At 36.7% G+C, this 22,589-nt stretch overlaps 2 protein-coding genes across 3 annotated transcripts in view; one reads left to right on the top strand and one right to left on the bottom strand.

Moving 5' to 3' along the window:
• The window catches only part of sarm1 (sterile alpha and TIR motif containing 1), a 17,236-nt gene extending 14,395 nt beyond the window's left edge, over window positions 1-2,841 (top strand). The window contains exon 8 of the mRNA XM_062068100.1: window positions 2,183-2,841. Coding sequence (XP_061924084.1) covers window positions 2,183-2,285 — 103 coding nt within the window. The 3' untranslated portion in view covers window positions 2,286-2,841. The remainder of the gene's footprint in view (window positions 1-2,182) is intronic.
• slc46a1 (solute carrier family 46 member 1) overlaps window positions 1-19,280 on the bottom strand; it is a 28,403-nt gene extending 9,123 nt beyond the window's left edge. Inside the window, exons 1-6 of one of the 2 annotated variants that reach the window (XM_062068103.1) lie at window positions 18,663-19,280; window positions 15,956-16,347; window positions 13,362-13,834; window positions 13,198-13,281; window positions 10,040-10,196; window positions 9,883-9,981 (exon numbers count right to left, since the gene is read on the bottom strand). In XM_062068103.1, the coding sequence (XP_061924087.1) occupies window positions 9,930-9,981; window positions 10,040-10,196; window positions 13,198-13,281; window positions 13,362-13,834; window positions 15,956-16,347; window positions 18,663-18,992 (1,488 nt within the window). In that variant the 5' untranslated portion in view covers window positions 18,993-19,280 and the 3' untranslated portion in view covers window positions 9,883-9,929. Of the gene's footprint in view, window positions 1-9,661; window positions 9,982-10,039; window positions 10,197-13,197; window positions 13,282-13,361; window positions 13,835-15,955; window positions 16,348-18,662 lie in introns of those variants that run through there. The other variant, XM_062068102.1, reaches the window with a different exon arrangement.
• Between the last annotated feature and the right edge of the window lie 3,309 nt (window positions 19,281-22,589).

Raw genomic sequence — 22,589 nt, 5'->3', positions numbered from 1 at the left:
TCATAAACAGCAACACAAATAAGGCCAAAACCCTATTCACAATCGTTGACAGACTGACTAAACCCCCAACACAAATACCAGCCGAACTCCATTCCACGCAGAAATGCAATGACTTTGCATTCTTTTATACTGATAAAATTGAAGGCATCAGACGCACCATCAATATCTCAAGTAAAAAAGTTGGATCACCACCCCATTTAGGCAAAAGTAACACAGCAATGATGGCAAGCTTTAATGCCATAGACTCTAAAACTCTAGTGGAAACGGTGACAGCTCTAAAGTCATCCACCTGCTGCCTTGATGTTTTACCTACCAACTTCTTTAAGAATGTTTTTGACTGCCTATCAACAGACATCTTGCAAATAGTTAATAATTCTATTAAATCGGGCAATTTCCCGAAGGCTTTCAAAACTGCAGTCATTAAACCTCTTCTAAAAAAGCAGAGCCTAGATGCCTCTGTTATCAACAACTACAGACCAATTTCAAATCTACCATTCATAAGTAAAATAATTGAGAAAGTTGTCCTCCAACAACTAAATCACTTCTTGGCTTCTACTGGCTGCCACAACAACTTCCAGTCAGGATTTCGACCTCTTCATAGCACAGAGACGGCCCTTCTTAAAGTTATAAATGACATCCGTCTAAACACAGACTCTGGCAAAACTTCAGTATTAATGCTTTTGGACCTCAGTGCTGCATTTGACACTGTCGACCACTCAATACTTTTGGACAGGTTGGAAAACTGGGTGGGGATCTCAGGCACAGTTTTAAGCTGGTTCAAGTCATATCTACAAGATAGGAACTATTTTGTTTCCATTGGTGACTTTGTATCAGAACCAACCAACGTAACATGTGGAGTCCCCCAAGGTTCAATCTTGGGGCCGACTTTATTTAACATCTATATGCTCCCACTAGGACAAATCATGCAAAATAATAACATTGACCATCATTGCTATGCCGATGACACCCAAATCTATGTAGCGCTATCACCAAATGACTATCGTCCCATAGATCTTCTGTGCCAGTGCATTGAGCAAGTCAAACACTGGATGTGCCAAAATTTCCTACAACTAAATGAAGATAAAACTGAGATAATTGTTTTTGGTGCTAAAAAAGAAAGGTTTAAAGTCATCCAACACCTTCAATCACTGTCCCTGAAAACCTCAAATAAAGCCAGAAATCTTGGGGTTATTTTAGATTCTGATTTACATTTCGACAGTCACATCAAATCAGTAACAAAATCGGCCTACTATCACCTCAAAAATGTAAAAAGACTTAGAGGGCTCATGTCAGCTCAAGACTTAGAAAAACTTGTACATGCCTTTATTACCAGTAGGCTAGACTATTGTAATGGTCTCCTTGCAGGTCTTCCCAAAAAAACTGTCAGGCAGCTACAGCTTGTTCAGAACGCTGCTGCTAGAGTTCTAACAAAGACCAAAAAATGTGAGCACATTACACCAATTCTTAAATCCTTACATTGGCTCCCTGTACATCAGAGAATAGATTTCAAAATCCTCCTGCTCACATATAAATCACTACATGGTCTAGGGCCCAAGTATATCACTGATATGCTCCCACTATATACGCCCTCTAGATCACTAAGATCTTCTGAGACCAATCTGTTAGCGGTTCCAAGAGTAAACTCAAATCAAGGGAGATCATCATTCAGTCACTATGCAACACATAGCTGGAATAAACTTCCTGAAGATGTCAGACTCTCCCCAACTCTCACTACTTTTAAAACTAGACTGAAGACTTTTATGTTCACCTTAGCTTTCAGCTAAATCTTTTAATCTTTTAACTTTTAACGTCTGCACTGTTTTTATTTTTATTGTCTGCATTTTAATTTTGCTTTTATTTTCTTTCATTTCACTTTGTTGTCTGTGAAGCACTTTGAGTCTGCCTTGTGTATGAAAAGCGCTATACAAATAAAGTTGCCTTGCCTTGCCTTGCCTTAAACGCTCAAAATGGCCAGAAAAAGAGAACTTTCATCTGAAACTCGACAGTCTATTTTTGTTCTTAGAAATGAAGGCTATTCTACAAAATTGTTTGGGTGACCCCAAACTTTTGAACGGTAGTGTATATATATATACATATATATATAAAATCACATGAGGACTGTTAAAATTGATGCCACAACATCCTGCTTCTATCTTGCCTGAATACTTATTTCTCGACACAGGTGGTCCCATGAATATCAGGAGGCCACGATCGAGAAGATCCTGCGCTTCCTGAAGGGCAACCAAGACTTACTGGATAGCTCCAAAGAGCAGAAGAAGAAATGATCACGTGTCGGCGACTATAACTCTCCAGGAAGTGATGCCAAAAAGTCTTCTCCAGCTCGTCTCACGCGCATGTGATGCTAACCTGCCCATAAAAGACCACGCTTATAGAAACGACATGTTGCAAGAATACAGACTTTGTGGACTGGGCATAATCCCTTCATCCTAATATCTTCATACTGGTGAGTATGTGTAATCAGGTACAAAATAATATGCCTTTTGTGTCTCAGGAACAGTAGAAGGTTCAACACGCTCACAAACGCAAAACTTTTTTTTTTATACTTAATTCGCAATTTTCGTCATGATTATTTGTTGTGATCACTGATAGAACGTGCATTTGACCAAGGCTTCGGAACATGTACTAACTAGAATGTAATGTAATCCTCTTCATATGTAGGATGTATTTCTGTTCTCCAATGCAGTATGTAGGAGTACGTAACGCAAGGTGGAAACACAAAGAAAAAGCACAGGGATAAAAACACCGTAAGTGTGTTTCATCGAATACATTTAATCTGACGCCATATGTGACTCATCAATAAAACAAGTGGCGCTTGGCAAACACATTCTGTTCAGCGTTCTTTTTCATTTGAAATCATGTTTGTATTGCAAATGCACTCTTTTGCAGGGTTTGAATGTACAGAACGGACAAAAACAATAGAAAAATGTCTCCTCTTTGTGAAAAAAACTCACTTATTTTGGAGACGCCAACGTTTTTTCTTAAATATGATATACTACAAATAATATTGTTACCAGTAGGGATGCACCGACCCACATTTGTACACTTCCCATCCCAATACATGAATGTGGATAACCTTTGTTTCTTTTAGCATTACTATATTGATTTTATGTACAGGGTGATAGAAAAATTAACTTCATATTTTAAGGTAACTTACTTATTATTGTACTAAAAAACATTTTAAACTTGTTTTTTAATGTAATAATGATAACAATGCGCATCATCTGAGCCAAGCCACTTTTTATGACTCTTTAAAGGATGGTTAAAGAGGACCTATGATAATTTTCCTCAACAACAACGTTGGATTAAAATATGACAAGTCGTCAAATCATGAGGTTTATGCATTAAGAGGTCATCTTGCACGCAGTTTTGGATGTGTCTGAATGCTGTGTTGTTTTTTTAAACAGTGGTTTAGTTGTAATGTCACACATTGACAGTAGACTTGGGATTTATATTGAGTAGTCATTCCTTTCTAAGAGTCATTCAAAAGACTGGCTCGTTATTATACAGTAGTGAGGTTATATTTAACTGTTTTTTTAAACAATCTACAGGTGGGAATGTTTCTGAAATATTGGCTATAATTGTATTTTTTGTTGTGTTTTCATTGTAAACATTCCATAGGGCGGTGCCATATTTCCGTGCTTTGGCAGTGACATCACTAGTTTGAATTTTCCCTCACCTAAACAAATATGTAGCATTTTAAACATCATAGAAAAAAATACACAAATAATAAGTAGGAATAAAATGCATTCCTGAATACAAAAAGTATAAATAAAACGACAATAAAAATTAGGACATAATAAGAATATGAGTAGGAAATTGCACTACCATACCTGGTGAGTGTACTACTCTTTAGAATAATTCATCCAAAAAGTGAATCCAAATAAAAATGAAAAAAAATATAATAAAAATTATAATAATCATACATATATATACATACATATATATATAAGCAGATATATATATATATATATATATATATATATATATATATATATATATATATATATATATATATATATATATATATATATATATATATATATATATATATATATATATATATATATATATATCAGTGTTTTCCCATAAATGCCAAGATACCTGTGGTGGTGGGGGTGTGGCTTTTGGCGTGGCTATGGGCGTGGTCACCATGACATCATCAAGTAATTTGCATAATTGACTACAATGATATGATTTTCTCTAAAAAGGCTCAAAAAATTTATACTTACTAATTAATAATAACAGTTTTGTTTTAAACGTCCGTCCATCCATCCATTTTACAATATAATTACAACACTTTATGTACATATTTATATACAGATTTGAACAATAAGTTATTCACTGAAATATATTTATTAATTGTGGTTCTTACAAAAAATATATCTTATAAAATATAAAAGCTAAAATGTCTCTTAAAGCTCTGCCCTTTTAATTAGTGCTTACTAAATAATTTAACTTTAGCCTACTACTACAATCATATTATTTACCAGCAACATAAAGTGAAACAGAGGCAGAGGTGTCCTGCCACAGTCAGTAACAAATAAACAGAAAACAGTAGTGGTCAAATACAAATAAGGCAACAAGAGAAGTATCCTACACTTCTCTTTTGTAAAGTAAATCTGAACAGCCTATATGGGCATCTACATCAACTATATGATTTGCCTGAGAAGCTGGACAGGACAAAAAAAAAAAAAAAAAAAAAAATTATTAAAAAAAAAAAATGTTTTAATTTTATTTGTGGCGGACGTAATTCTTTCGTGGCGGGCCGCCACAAATAAATGAATGTGTGGGAAACCCTGTATATATATATATATATATATATATATATATATATATATATATATATATATATATATATATATATATATATATATATATATATATATATATATATATATATATATATATATATATATATACACACGCACACACATGCATACATATAGATGTATATACATATATATTTATATACATATGAATTTATATACATTATATATTTATTTATACTTCATCTATGTTTTATATGTGTGTATATATTTAAAACATGTTTTATAAATTTTAAGTATATATATACAGTAAATATATACACACACGCATATATATTTATATACAATTTTAAAAAGTCAATCCAAATGCTGCTAAGTTTTTTTACTTTGACTCCTTTTCTAGTCCCAATTGCCACATACATATGTTATATACATATTTTGTATGTTTATCATTACACTGCTCAATGTTACATCCCTAATTACTGTGGTACGATACTGGATGGGGTCGGCCCCATCCCTGGTTACTAGTCTACATGGAGCCTTAATTCATATAGAAAAGTACAAGAAAAACCATGAAAGTGCAACTATTTTCATTTAAAAAACATGATTTTATGCTAGCATTGTAAACATAACTTAATTGTGAAGTAAAACCTAAAAAAAATAATTCTAAAATTAATAAATGCATGTATATACAGATACAGTTTTGACAATATTCTAATAGTCTTTAGAAAACAAACAGAGGAATACAAACAAACCAATAAAAAAGCTTAACCTCTAAACGTCCCTTAGTGCCTTTTAAAGCTGATTTGGCAGCTCACAGTACATTAGCACGTCACCCCGAGTCAAGTGTGTGTGTGTTAGTGTGTGGGCTTGGGGACTATCGAGTGTTGGACTATCTGCTCTGAGGTGGTCAGCAGGGGAAGTAAATCTGTAACTCAGTTATCCCTAACTGCTGCTTCTCTTCCTCTTCTGCGCTCAGTTATTGACGTCTGCACGTATGAGCAACTAAAACTGCTCTCATTTTAAACAAACCATATAAGAACACCTCCAACAGCTGGCATATTTGACCAATAGAGGTTTAAAAGAAGTGATTACACAAACAAATGTCTTGGTTTGTCACAGTTAGAAGATGAACTGAAATGAATGGCGTTCATGGCGGTCAACAATTTGCTGCGTGCACACACAGAAAAAAGCGACGAGACAAAAGAGAGAAGTCAAACTGGAGTAAATATTGAAGTTGCTTTTGAGAGACCTCCAAAACAAGAACTGATATAAATACAAGTGAGTTGTTGCTATATTCCTGTTCTGCTTTTGAAAACACTGCTTTTATCACTAACTAGGGGTGTACCGATACAACTTTTTCAGCCAAAAGCATAATGGAGCCTTGAGTATTGGCCGATACGATATCAACACGAATCCCAAATTAGAAAAGGTTTGGTCAAGTGAAAGTAGTCAAACACAGATCAATGGTAGGTATGGAAAACACTAACCTATTTGTTATTAACCGTCTGGAATGGACTTATGCTGTCATTAAGTTGAAGTGGAGTGGTAATTGTTTCTTTTGGCCACAATAATTCATTAAGTTAAGCTTATGACGATGATGCGGACACTTTTGTTACCGGATACTTTCTAATACACTTGTGCTTTTAAGACTTTGTATGTGTAAGTAATATGCAACTATAAATATTTGATACTTGTCTATATTGACAAGTGTGCTGCTTTACACTGCAATATTGTTCAATGAAGGACACTTATTCCGTATGTCTAGCTTGCGTGCTATCGTGTGCTTAGCTGTTGTGTAGCTGCTCGCTCGTGGTAGCATGTTTACCTTATGTAAATGACGTGACTAAAACAGCAGAAAAGACCAACCTTGTGTGTTTATTGGAGGACATTCAGCTTTCAACTTTTAATACAATACCAATATTGGAGCTGTGAGTATTGGCTGATACTGGTATCTGATATGATATCAACACAAATTAAACATACTTTTATTATATTTAAGACGTTTAGATGTAAACTGGCTGTCAAGATTTGCACAAGTAAACGGCGCTACAAGACAGACATTTTAGGTACATAATCTGATACTTGCTTTTTTTGCAGGTATCGGACCGATATCCAATATCAACATCCAAACGGGGCATCCATGTATCTGGCTAAGAAAAATATATGACCCCATTCATGCTTTGCCAGCATATTAGTGGGGGTTGTAGCATAGTTGAACGGCCTGGAGTAATATGCACCTCATGACGTGTGCAGACAGTAAAATAATAAGTAATTATTAGAGATGTCCGATAATATCGGCCTGCAGATATTATCGGCTGATAAATGCGTTAAAATGTAATATTGGAAATTATCGGTATCGGTTTTTTTTAAATTTTTTTTTATTAAATCAACATTAAAAAACACAAGATACACTTACAATTAGTGCACCAACCCAAAAAACCTCCCTACCCGACACTCATTCACACAAAAAGGTTGTTTCTTTCTGTTATTAATATTCTGGTTCCTACATTATATATCAATATATATCAATACAGTCTGCAAGGGATACAGTCCGTAAGCACACATGATTGTGCGTGCTTATACAGTATATATATACACACACTAATAGTACTAACCTTTAACAGTTAGTTTTACTAATTTTCAATAATTACTAGTTTCTATGTAGCTGTTTTTATATTGTTTTACTTTCTTTTTTATTCAAGAAAATGTTTTTAATTTATTTATCTTATTTTATTTTATTAATTTTTTTTAAAAGTACCTTATCCTCACCATACCTGGTTGTCCAAATTAGGCATAATAATGTGTTAATTCCACGACTGTATATATCGATATCGGTTGATATCGGTATCGGTAATTGAATAGTTGGACAATATCGGAATATCGGATATCGGCAAAAAGCCATTATCGGACATCCCTAGTAATTATTCATAAAAATTCAATGGTATTAGTAATAAAGTAGGAATTCACATTTTATCATTTTATAGACAACTAATTAGAATACAGTGCTTAAAAATTCCCTTTTTTTTTTTTTTTACTTTAGAAAGAACTTCATCACCATCATCAATTTCCAGGAAAAACGGAGCAGTACCCTATACTGTATATACAGTAGGAGTGTGAATCTTTGCGCACCTTACAACTACTGGAGTGACAGTTCCATTGAAACTGATTCTCGCAATGTATTATTTGTGAATGGGCGCTCGCTTCGCAGCAGGCCCAAAATAAACTGTGACGTCCAAGCAATAATATAATGGGCTGCTTGCTGTCCAGCAGGCCCATAATAAGCTCTGATGTCAAAGCAATATTATAACGGGCTGCTTGCATTACAGCAGGCCCAAAATAAACTGTGAAGTCCAAGCAATAATATAATGGTCTGCTTGCATCGCAGCAGGCCCATAACAGGGTACTACAATGTCAAAGCAACAATATAATGGGCTGCTTGCATTGCAGCAGGCCCATAATAGGGTACTATAATGTCCAAGTGTCAATATAATGGGCTGCTTGCATTGCAGCAGGCCCATAATAAACTGTGAAGTCCAAGGCAGCGGGCCCATTATAATATTTTTCAAAACAGGTTCCAGGTTAGAAAAGGTTCTTCTGGTTGCATGGAGATGGCCTATAAAAATGGATTCTTAGAATTTTTTTTGTATTTGTTTTTTTGTTATCGATTTTTTAAGTCAGAATCGGGATGACTAAGTATCGCAATTCGGATGTAAATCGATTTTTTGTGCACCCTAATGTACAGTATAAATATATATATTACCTATGATGTTCATTCAAACTCAAGTTTACGTTGCCAAATTGTTACCAAATCCTTTTTTGAGTGTTCCGTGCATCAAAATAGGGGAATATTATTTCACGTTAAAAGTCTTAGGTCTTCCTTAACTTTGAAAAGTTAGTCACTGAGATTATTAATGTGATATTCACCTTAGTGGAGTTGAACTAACTATATGATTAAAAAATACAAATACAAGCTTCGCAGCAGGCCCAAAATAAACTGACGTCCAAGCAATAATATAATGGGCTGCTTGCTATGCAGCAGGCCCATAATAAGCTGTGATGTCCAAGCAATATTATAATGGACTGCTTGCATTGCAGCAAGCCCAAAATAAACTGTGAAGTCCAAGCAATAATATAATGGTCTGCTTGCATCGCAGCAGGCCCAAAATAGGGTACTACAAGGTCCAAGCAACAATATAATGGGCTGCTTGCATTGCAGCAGGCCCATAATAGGGTAATATAATGTCCAAGTGTCAATATAATGGGCTGCTTGCATTGCAGCAGGCCCATAATAAACTGTGAAGTCCAAGGCAGCAGGACCATTATAATATTTTTCAAAACAGGTTCCAGGTTAGAAAAAGTTCTTCTGGTTGCATGGAGATGGCCTATAAAAATGGATTCTTAGAATTTTTTTTGTATTTGTTTTTTTGTTATCGATTTTTTAAGTCAGAATCGGGATGACTAAGTATCGCAATTCGGACTTAAATCGATTTTTTGTGCACCCCTAATGTACAGTATAAATATATATATATTGCCTATGATGTTCATTTAAACTCAAGTTTACGTTGCCAAATTGTTACTAAATCCTTTTTTGAGTGCTCCGTGTATCAAAATAGGGGAATATTATTTCACGTTAAAAGTCTTAGGTCTTCCTTACCTTCGAGAAGTTGGTCACTGAGATTATTAATGTGATATTCACCTTAGTGGAGTTGAACTAACTATACGATTAAAAAATACAAATACGAGTAAAAGCTTTTTAGGTATTTGAGCAGAGGATGTGTTTATATCACATAAGAGTAATTGAAATGTAAATATGTCTCTTTGATCATTGTCAGTTTATGTGCTGATTGGATGGACGAAAATATGACAAAATATTGCATTTAAAATTAATACAAAATATATTTGATGGTACATTTGATACATTCACATAAATCCAAGGAATAAAGCATATAAACATCTTAAAAATGCTCCGACTGTGAAGTTAAAATCTTTGTTTCCGTCAGCGTTCATGTTCTCGATCAGTCACTAATTGATTGGTTCTTCCCACTTTCGAGTACAACACGTGGGGTTGATCACAAGTCTAAGGTGCGCTCACCTGACACACACTACAGGAGGAACGCCACATCTTTGCCATCTTGCGGCTCAGGACGCCGTGGAGTCTCTTTGTTCCCGCCGCTCCAAACATCGCAGGCTCCTGCAGAGACGTTTTCAGCACACGACCGCTTGACTCTTTTTGCTCGACAAAGACTCACCCGATTATTCCCGCGGGGATGAGAAGGATGAGGGCGGCGAAGAGGAAGGCGAAGCCCTTCATGAAGTGCAGGGTGGCTGGGTAGAGGGAGTTGAAAAGACCACTGCCCACCAGGAAACACAAGGTCTCCACACAGGCCACGGCGGAGAAGAGTGCACCTGGCAGGGAGCACAAACTTCAGCGTGTCCACAAACTACAACCATTGGTCAATCTTTGTACAAATATCGGGTCGCTGCGATGTTCACATGAGAAAAGTGCAATAAAATGATACATTGAAATTTAATCCACACTTCAAGACTTAGGCTTGAAAAGGAGCATAAATATTTAGAGCCATACAGTAAAAAGGAGTGGCCCGATCCAATGCTGTATTGGATACCGGTCCGATACCAGCAGTCAGAGCAGATGACAACGTTGTGAACTGAGTGGCCCATGGTGGGGGTGGGGCTATGGTGTATGTTATTGACAACGGACGCAAGCGCATTTAATTGATAGCTTTCGGAATGCACAGAGATACCGTGACGAGATCCTGAGGCCCATTGTTGTGCCATTCTCCCGAGACCATCACCTCACGTTGCAGCATGACAATGCACGGCCCCATGTTGCAGGGATCTGTACACGATTCCTGGAAGCTGAAAACAACCCAGTTCTTGCATGGCCAGCATACTCAGCGGACATGTCACCCATTGGGCATGTTTGGGATGCTGTGGATCGGCGTATACGACAGCGTGTTCCAGTTCCTGCCAATATCCAGCAACTTGGCACAGCCATTGAAGAGGAGTGGACCGACAGTCCACGGGCCTAGGGGTGTAACGGTACACAAAAATTTCGGTTCGGTACGTACCTCGGTTTAGAGGTCACGGTTCGGTTAATTTTCGGTACAGTAAGAAAACAACAAAATATACATTTTTGGGTTATTTATTTACCAAATTTGCAAAATCTTCCACCAAAAATATTTTTTCTTAGTGGAATATTTGATGTGAAGTAATCGGAACCTTGGATAGGTCAATAATTCATAATAACATTGATTTTGATTCAATATTATGTTTTGAGCAATGACAGTTTGAAAGAAAAAAAACAGCTTTGTTTTATTAGTCAACATTGCAACTTTTTCTAAATTACATTCAACCTTTAAGCTTTTTTATTTCACTTTTGTTATGTTTCTGTTTATTTTAATAGTATTTTTAGAATGTGCCGTGGGCCTTTAAAACATTAGCAGTGGGCCACAAATGGCCTCCGGGGCACACTTTTGACACCCCTACTATAGATAATAAAAAATGTAATCTGATAAATCTATGGATAAAAAGCAGAGCCTGGCGACGCGTGCGCGTTTATCATAACTCTCTCGCTCTCTCTGTCTCTGCCCCTCCCTCACCAATGCTGCTGGGCGCACAATTTGTTTTGTTTTTAACCCCTTCTTAACCCTGAATGTATATTGAAAATATACGCAACCCTAACTCGAAATGCCGGACATTTGAGGCATTTAAGAAAGTCCGCCCTGACAGCTCCGCAAAAGAGGACATGTCCGGTGAAAAGAGGACGTATGGTCAGTCTATCCTAGCCCGTTAGCTGCTAGCATGCCGTGTGTTGTGCCTCGGTGTGCATTGTTTACACAACGTGCGTTACATTACTTAATATGTCCGTGTGGAAACTCGTTGGGTACACCTCCGAACCGAACCGGAACCCCCGTACTGAAACGGTTCAATACAAATACACGTACCGTTACACCCCTACACAGGCCACAATCGACAACCTGGTCAACTCTATGCCAAGGAGATGTGTTGCACTGTGTGAGGCAAATGGTGGTCATACCAAATACTTTCTGACCCCCCCCAGACCCCGCTTAAAGCAAAACTACACATTTCAGAGTCACACCTGTGCAATAATCATTCTGTTTAAACAGCATCTTCATATGCCACACCTGGGAGGTGGGATGGATTATCTTGGCAAAGAAGAAATGCTCACTAACCCAGATTTAGACAGATTTGTGAACAATATTCGAGAGGAATATTTTTTTTGTGTATATATTCAAAATTTTAGATCTTTGAGTTCAACTCATGAAAAATAGGAGCAAAAACGTTTGTATTTTAGTCAGTATATATTAGGGGTGTATTTGTATTGAACCGTTTCGGTACGAGGGTTCCGGTTCGGTTCGGAAGTGTACCGAACCAGTTTCCACACGGACATATTAAGTACCGTAACGCACGTTGAGTAAACAATGCACACCTCGGTGTGCATTGTTTACTCAAAATGCCGGACATTTGAGGCATCGTAGCCCGTTAGCGGCATGCTAGCAGCTAACGGGCTACGATAGACTGACCATACGTCCTCTTTTCACCGGACATGTCCTCTTTTGCGGGGCTGTCAGGGCGGACTTTCTTAAATGCCTCAAATGTCCGGCATTTTGAGTTAGGGTTGCATGTATTTTCAATGTACGTTCAGGGTTAAGAAGGGGTTAAAAACAAAACAAATTGTGCATGCAGCAGCATTGGTGAGGGAGGGGCAGAGACAGAGAGAGCGAGAGAGTTATGATAAACGCGCATGCGTCGCCAGGCTCTGCTTTTTATCCATAGAATTATCAGATTTAATTTTTTATTATCTATAGCAGGGGTGTCAAAAGTGTGCCCCGGAGGCCATTTGCGGCCCACAGCTAATGTTTTAAAGGCCCACGGCACATTCTAAAAATACTATTAAAATAAACAGAAACATAACAAAAGTGAAATAAAAAAGCTTAAAGGTTAAATGTAATTTAGAAAAAGTTGCAATGTTGACTAATAAAACAAAGCTGGTTTTTTTTCTTTCAAACTGTCATTGCTCAAAACATAATATTGAATCAAAATCAATGTTATTATGAATTATTGACCTATCCAAGGTTCCGATTACTTCACATCAAATATTCCACTAAGAAAAATATTTTTGGTGGAAGATTTTGCAAATTTGGTAAATAAATAACCCAAAATGTATATGTTGTTGTTTTCTTACTGTACCGAAAATGAACCGAATCGTGACCTCTAAACCGAGGTACGTACCGCACTGAAATTTTTGTGTACCGTTACACCCCTAGTATATACAGTATATATATACTTCTGTTTTTCAGAGGGACACAAACATTGTGTACCTGTAAAACGATACTGTTCGTTTGCCGTGAGTGACGAGACTCACCTTGCTCGGACTGGCTCACCAACTTGGACAGCTTGGACCTCAGCACAGGTGTGACAGCCACAAAGAGGAAGGATAGACCGTAACCTGTTGATGGGCAAAGTGGGCAGTTTTTCATTCTGGTGTTTGAGTATAAATTGTAGATGAGATTTATGATGGCTGCTAACCTGTGAACATGAGCTGGGTGTTGTTGGCCACGGAGAAAACCACCAGCCCGGCGATGTTGGAGGCCAGGCTAATGACGGCCACCCACGAGTCCTCCAGCCAGTACTGCAGGAACCTCAGCCCGAGCAGGCTGCTCAGGTAGGCCAGGTTGAGGGCCGCCGAGCCGTAGCCGACGAGGGCCGGCCCCCAGCACAGCGGCGGGCTCAGCTCGTACAGAACCAACAGCTCGCGGCTCCCGGTGTGCACGGTCACCGCCAGGAAAAAGCAGAGCATGTAGAGCCACAGCGCGTATCTCCGGAACGTACCGCCCGCCTCGTTGCCCCCGGTGGAGAAAATGTGCCACACGGCCTTGTGGTGGCGGAGGGTGAGAAGCTTGGCGCTCGGGTCTTTCACGACCGATTCTGGCACGAACAGGAACGCGTACAGAGCTGACGCCAGGCTAGTGGCCAGAGCCAACCAGAAGGGGTTGATGTAGCTAGACAGTACCAAACACAAGATAGTGTGTTAACTGTACAAATATCTATACAACATGCGCGATACACGATATTAATGATATACATTTGCCGACGATAGAGCTCTCATTACTATCGTTATATCGGGATAATGCATGTTGATGACACATTCTAGCTGTGTCCTGCAAATTTGAACGACAAACGAACGACCGCATCCTCACGGCTAACGTCCCTCAACAGTGCGAAGCTTTCTAAGTATTTTTTAGAAGTATTATTATCACTGGAGGATAAGACCAAGATAAACACGTTACAATTCACACTGTAGGAGGATACAAGAAGCCATGCTAACCGCGAAGCTAGAGCTCTTGAATGTAAACAAAGATGGGCGGCTCAATATAACAGTAACGATACCAAGTGTAGTATCAGTATATGGCCTACAGTGATTACTGTAGATTTTTATGTATGTATGTATGTATATATATATATATATATATATATATATATATATATATATATATATATATATATATATATATATATATATATATATATATATATATATATATATATATATATATATATATATATGTGTGTGTATATACTGTATATATATATATATTTATATATATGTGTATTTATATATATATATCCATATGTATTTATATTGAAAACAAAAAAAATATACATACATATTTTTACATAGATATAAAATGAATACAAAATAAATACATTATATATATATATATATATATATATATATATATATATATATATATATATATATATATATATATGTATGTGTGTGTGTGTGTGTATTTATATATACTTATATAGTATATATACACATACACATGTATATATATATATATATATATATATATATATATATATATATATATATATATATATGTGTGTGTGTGTGTGTATTTATATATACTTATATAGTATATATACACATACACATGTATACATATATATATATATATATATATATATATATATATATATATATATATATATATATATATATATATATATATATATATATATATATATATATATATATATATATATATAATGTATTTATTTTGTATTCATTTTATATCTATGTAAAAATATGTATGTATATTTTTTTATTTTCAATATAAATACATATGTATATATATTTTTTTCCAATTCATTTGTTCCTCTTTATTTGTTACACAGGACAATGCCAATTAATGAACATATAACATGTAAATGTGCCAGATTCCTCGTTAATGTTTACAAACTTAGGAAATAAGTTCCTGGACACACGAGGACTTTAAGGGCAAAATCCAAGGGTTTTATACCAAGGTAAAAATATAGAGTAAATAAAATATTGATAAATAAATATTGAATTAATAGTGTTCCATTGCCATCCCGTGTTTTTGTCAGAACATAATTATGAGAAAAAATTGAATCATTCAGTGATCTTAAAAAGTCTATGTATCGATATCAGTATTGGTATGACCAATCTTGGATCAATTGGGGCGATACACAAATTTTAGTATCGCCCACAACTAATGTAAAGTATCCAAACAACAGAAGAAAAAGTACTTATTACATTTGAACAGAAGTGTAGATAGAAACATGTTACAACAAAAAGTAACCAGATATTAACAGCAAATTAGCAAAAAGATTAATAATAGTTTTGAGAAAATAGTACAACTGGATATATCTGCTCGGTCTAGCATGCTAAAGTTAACGTGCTAACGTTTTTATGCTAGCATATGTTTGATCCTAAAAATCATGTATTTTGGTACATGGCACCATCTTAAAAATATGTACACTTTTTAGCATGCTAACGTTTTATGTTAGCATTTTAGCTAATTTTGTTTGTTTAAACATTAAAATCATAGTTTTAGATACTTTGTGCCATTGTAGAGGTATGCTCACTTCTTCTACAATAGCTTGCAAATATTAACATGCTAAGGTTCTATGCTATCATTTTTGCTAATTTTCTTTATATAAACTTACAAATCATGAATTTTGATACTTGCTGTCATCTGGCAAGTATAATACCTGGTTTTATGCCAGCTATTTAGCTTCGGTCAACCTAGGCCCAGAGGTTCAGGGGACAGATAGCAGGCCCATTAACATTTCCGTGGGAGTTTTCTACTTACCCTTGCATCCGCTTCCACTGGCCTCCAATGATGCTGGCGGACATCCCTGAAAGACCGATACAAGACTCCAAGACCGCCACTCTGAAGGTGCGCGCCTTTCTGTCGCTGGTGTCCGCCACATATGCAAAGCAAGCAGCCAGGATGGCGTTGAAGTCGCCCGAAAGTCCACTGAGCAGTCTGCCTACCAGAAGATAGGCCACGGGCAGCTTCAGGTACATCACCACCAGGTAGACCACCACTTGGATGGCCAGGCCCACGCTGGGGATGATGAGGACTGGCCTCCGACCGGCAAAGTCGCTCCACGAGCCCAGGAGAGGAACCACTAGCAGGCTGACAGAAAAGCCTGCTAGATTGATGTACAAGTTCCAGTGTGCTGTCAGGGTTTCCACCTCCTTAGACGAAGAAGAAGAAGAAACAAAATAAGCAACAAAAATGGTGTATATTTCATATATACTGTATAGTAGTGCTGTCAAATTATAATTTTTTGATTCAGATAATTGACACTTTTGAATTGTGCTTAATCACAGTAAATTACTTGCTTGTAAAATTTAAAGTGACTTTAAGAAATACCCCAATATTTCATAAAACAATAACATCCATCCATCCATCCATCCATCCATCCATTTTCTGCCGCTTATTCCCTTCGGGGTCGCGGGGGGCGCTGGAGCCTATCTCAGCTACAATCGGGCGGAAGGCGGGGTACACCCTGGACAAGTCGCCACGTCATCGAATCAAAATACAATAAATATCAGATAATTATACAATTGTTAAAAATTTAAATAAAAGTGCTGTCAAATGATTACATTTTTTAATCGGAATAATGACATTTTTTGATTCTGATAAATTCTGATAAATCACAGTAAATTACTTGCTTGCAAAATTTAAATTAACGTTCAAAAATACCCCAATAGTTTATAAAATATTAATTTAGTATTAAAAAGTGTTACTAAATCAAATTTGAAAAAAAAAGGAATGATTATACAGTACAGTTTAAAAAAATAAAAATACTAGTGCTGTCAAATGATTAATCACACCTTTGAATTCTGATTGATGATTATTTACGGCAATCACAGTAAATTACATATGGCAAAATTTAAATTTACTTTCAAAAATACCCCAATATTTTACAAAATATTAACTTATTAGTATTAAAAATTATTACCAAATCCAATTTGACAAAGTAAATGATTAAACAGTACATCCATCCGTCCATTTTTTACCGCTTGTCCCTCTCGGGGCCAAGGAGGTGATGGAGCCTATCCAATTGTTAAAAAAAAAAATACCAGTGCTGTCAAATGATTAAATGTTTTAATCCGATTAATCACACTTTTGAATTCTGATTATTGATTATTTGATCACAGTAAATTACTTGAATATACACTTATTAGTATTAAAAATGTTACTAAACCAAATAAAGTATATAAATAAATAACAAAATGATCAAGTAAATGATTGATTAAATTATGTTTAAAAAAATAACCATATATATGTATATATTTAAAATATATGTATGTATATATATATATATATACACTATATTGCCAAAAGTATTTGGCCACCCATCGAAATGAAAAAAAAGCAAGGTCCACAAAGACATGGATGACAGAGTCTGGTGTGGATGAACTTGACTGGCCTGCACAGAGTCCTGACCTGAACACGATATGACACCTTTGGGATGAATTAGAACGGAGACTTGAGAGCCAGGCCTTCTCCACCAACCTCAGTGTGTGACCTCACCAATGCGCTTTCGGGAGAATGGTCAAAAATTCCTATCAACACACTCCGCAACATTGTGGACAGCCTTCCCAGAAGAGTTGAAGCTGTAATAGCTGCAAAAGGTGGACCGACATCATATTGAACCCTATGGGTTAGGAATGGGATGGCACTTCAAGTTCATATGTGAGTCAAGACAAGTGGCCAAATACTTTTGGCAATACGGTGTATATACACTACCGCTCAAAAGTTTGGGGTCACATTGAAATGTCCTTATTTTTGAAGGAAAAGCACTGTACTTTTCAATGAAGATAACTTTAAACTAGTCTTAACTTTAAAGAAATACACTCTATACATTGCTAATGTAGTAAATGACTATTCTAGCCGCAAATATCTGGTTTTTGGTGCAATATCTACATAGGTGTATAGAGGCCCATTTCCAGATACTATCCCTCCAGTGTTCTAATGGTACAATGTGTTTGCTCATTGGCTCAGAAGGCTAATTGATGATTAGAAAACCCTTGTGCAATCATGTTCACACATCTGGAAACAGTTTATCTCGTTACAGAAGCTACAAAACTGACCTTCCTTTGAGCAGATTGAGTTTCTGGAGCATCACATTTGTGGGGTCAATTAAACGCTCAAAATGGCCAGAAAAAAATAACTTTCATCTGAAAGTCGACAGTCTATTCTTGTTCTTAGAAATGAAGGCTATTCCACAAAATTGTTTGGGTGACCCCAAACTTTTGAACGGTAGTGTATATATATAAAATATATTTATGTATTTATGTATATATATATATATAATCTCTTATTCACACTCCAATACAGTAGGTGACGCAAATGCTCCTGTAACGTCGAGTACAGCCGCCATATTGCAAAAAGTAGAAGAAGAAGAAACACAACAACTAAATAGGTACCTATTGGAGCAAAAATCTGTGGGCCAGTCATTTATATTAAATGATATTGACAATAAAAAGTATTCAAACTGTACCTTTTCAAGAGCGTCGGGTTTGGCGGAGCTGTTTCCACATGCCGGACTCTTGGAGGCGTTGTAGCCGACGTCCTCACTGATTCTGTCCCACAGATACTGAGTGAATAGCGGCGCTTGTAGAGCCACAGCAAACACGGACAGGAACATAACGGGCTCCACCGACACCGGCAGAGGGCATGCGAACGGCGGCCCCGCTGTCCGAGCGCTCGGTGGCGGCAACTGCAAATCGTCCTCCGGGTGGCCGAAGGAGGCCGCAGCGTTGTCCGCTATGTCGCCGGCTTCCAGCTCCTCATCGCCGGGGAGGATAGCCGCGGTGTCCGGCTCGAACATGTTGACTCGTAACGAACAAACACGAAGTACAAACTTGACTCAGTTGTTGCCACCGTTTCTGTTAACACATTTTGACGAAGCTTTTTTGTACCTCTTAACGCTTTTAATGGTTATTGTAAAAGTTAAGGGAAGCGTTACTATTCGAAACAAGGAAGTCAGGCCATATATGGTACCATAGCGACACCACCTGGACAAATAGGATAATTACTCCCTCTTCCCGGCCAAAGCATTAGGTACACTCACAAGTAGGGATATAACGATTAAAACAAATCCAATCACGGTTATTGTGACCAAAATAATCAGGGTTATCATTATTATTGTGGTATTGTTGAGTTTGCTCAAAAAGTACTTAAACACTGTTGATTAATGATTTTTTTTTTATACAAAAGCTTTTTTGACACTGAATGTTAAGTAACGGAATCATGCTGACAATATCGATGAATAGAAATTTGAGAGCAACATTCTCGTGTTTAAAAATTCAGTTTGTTAAAATGCAGTCTTTCAAAATTCAGTGCATAACGATTCAGTGTTCAAAATTTCAGTGCAGAGATATTTGTTGCTTCAAAGCTTAAGACTCACTTCCGGTTGACCCGTGTCACGTGACTGATAGCCCGACACCTCATTGGTTGCTTCTGAGACAGGGTCGATCGCTTCAGTCCTAGTTTACCCAAAGTGGAAAAATATAATATATCAGCATATACTGTATACATAACATGTAAATATTACATATATGTTATATTTATATTGCTACTATGGTACATTTTTAGTCTACATTATACCTTTTGTTTTCGCCCTCTTTTTGTGCCCTTATGTGCATTTTCCTTTCCATCCTCATCCTTTCCATCCTTTGTAACTAAGCTACGGTGTGGAACAATTTCCCTTGTGGATCAATAAAGTTTGTCTAAGTAAGTCTAAATGGGTCTTGAGTTTTGAAGCAACAAATATTCATGCACTGAATTCTTGGACACTATATTTTAGCAAACGACATTTTACAATTTTCTAAAATTTTGCTCACAAATTGTTATTGAATGAAGTAAAAACAAAATCAGTTCACAAAATTAAAATGCCAAAAAAATCAGTCACATAAATTCATTGTAAAAAACAACTTTCGCAATAAAGACACCAATTAACTTCCTTATACTCACACTAACATATTTTAACCATGTATCTTATTTTTTCAAATAACTCAAATAAATCGACACACAATATACTTTATTGGCAGACGAAACATTGAATATTGTTCTGGCTGAAAAAAGAGCCTTATTATTTTAGTTGTGTGTTTATCTTCTAACGTTTTCATTTGTAAACGATTTTAGAAAGCTTTTTAATAAAAAAATAAAACATTTTCCGGTTTATATGATGAAACCGTCTGTTTCATTCAGTTTGAACAAGTTTCGATCCCTACGCACAAGTTTAAGTTAAGTTAAAGTACCAATGATTGTCACACACACACTAGGTGTGGCGAAATTATTCTCTGCATTTCAACCATCACCCTTGATCATCTCTTTGGAGGTGAGGGGAGCAGTGAGCAGCAGCGGTGGCCACGCCCGGGAATAATTTTTGGTGATTCAACCCCCAATTCCAACCCTTGATGCTGAGTGCCTAGCAGGGAGGTAATGGGTCCCATTTTTATAGTTGTGAGTTGTTTTATACTCTGTATAAATGTGACATACTTATATTTATGTTGTGTTTTTTTTATACGCTAATAGATTTATAATACTACTATTACTACTAACAACACATAATGTAGTAATTGTATATAATCACTTTAATGACAACGTATAATTATGGTAGTTTCCAGTGTCGTTGAACCTGCAGTGCACATATGCAAACAGCTGTTTCTTTTATTTGGACTAAATGAGTGAGAAATTACATTATTTCCATGACTTCAAATGATCTTATTGACAGTGCACATGTACCTAATGTTGTTTCTGGTGAATGCATAATACCACAAAAAACACAACTTTATGTGACTTTTAAAAAGTTAATATAATCCTAGACTGGCTGCAATCCTACTCAAGGTCACAAAAGTATTTTTTTTTAAACCCTTTTGTTGTCCTTTTATTTTGTAGGTGAGATATAAACACAAACGGTTGTCTACATGAAACTCGAACATAAAGGTAAAGTGTTCAAGCAGACCGACACATTCAATGCACTTAAGTAGCTCTTTTACTTCAAGGATTTTAAAAGGTTCATACTTAAAACGTCTGCTTTGCTGGCCCCTGCAGACACAAGCTGCACGAAATGTTTGGTAATTAGATAATTACACTAGATATAATGACACTGTGACTAGAATGAAACAGTCAGAGATTACAAAGAGGAACATAGCTAGGACTTGTAATCTCGCTAGAAAGATGTCCAGGCATCGAGTAATTGTCTCTGGCCGCCTGCCTGCGAGAGTCAATGATGAGAGATATAGCAGATTAGTCTCGCGTAACAAGTGGCTGTCTATCTTTTGTAGACAACAGGGACTAATGATAATTGGCTCTCTTTCTGGGGCAAACCGGTTTGTTGATGAGGGACGGCCTTCACCCTAACCAGGAAGGCGACATTATCCTGCCTAGGAACATAGACTATTGTTTGAGTCACACTTGACTAACTACACTAAAGAAAGCCCGGTCACAGGCAATTACAGTGTCTGTTAGTCCGGGTGAGGAGTCAGTTAAGCTAGAACTAGCCAGCGCCAGGCTGGAAAATCCCTGCACACATAGCATTTCTCCTAGAATAATACACAACTCACATAATGTTTTTTCTGCAGTGACTTTGCCAGAGGTGGACATGCATTCTACTGAGGTGGCAAATTATGACGCGTTCAGTGTATCACAGCACCAAGCAAACAATCCGAAGATTTCCGTCATATCAATTCCTAAATATGGTCGAAATTATTTAAAGCGCACTACGCAAAATAAACGCAACATTATTAATATTACTACTACGGATAACTTTAACAAAAATTCCTCGAAACAGCCCACTACCTATAATATGGGCTTTTTAAACATAAGATCATTGTCTCCCAAAACGTAATTAGTTAATGAGGTCATTAGAGACGACAATCTTAACGTCATTGGTCTTAGGGAAACCTGGCTCAAACCAGACACATTTTTTGCGCTGAACGAGGCATCTCCTCTTAACTATACGAATGCGCATATTGCCCGTTTCAAAAAGTTTCAGTCCAGATCTGGATTCAGGACTTAGTTACTATCAGGAGGTAGGGCCTGGTGGAGTTTGAGTACAAAAAGTGCGACAACCCACCCTATTCTCCCTTATTTCTCTCAGGTTGCCTCCCAGTTTGCATCTTTACTGTGCCAAACAAACTCATTTATTGCACCCATGTAGCATTTCTGCCAGTTGTTTGTTTTTGAAGTGTCAGTACAGTAGTGCTGTGTATAGTTTTATAATTTCGACATGCCGTAAGCCAGTGTTTTTCAACCTTTTTTGAGGCACATTTTTTGCCTTGAAAAAATCCGGAGGCACACCACCAGCAGAAATCATTAAAAAACTAAACTCAGTTGACAGTAGAAAGTAGTTTTCGCAATTGTTGGATATGACTTTAAACCATAACCAAGCATGCATCAATATAGCTCTTGTCTCAAAGTA

The sequence above is a fragment of the Entelurus aequoreus genome, linkage group LG13 (assembly GCF_033978785.1).
Source record: "Entelurus aequoreus isolate RoL-2023_Sb linkage group LG13, RoL_Eaeq_v1.1, whole genome shotgun sequence".
Classification (NCBI taxonomy): Eukaryota; Metazoa; Chordata; class Actinopteri; order Syngnathiformes; family Syngnathidae; genus Entelurus; species Entelurus aequoreus.
This window is presented reverse-complemented; position numbering and strand designations above follow the sequence as displayed.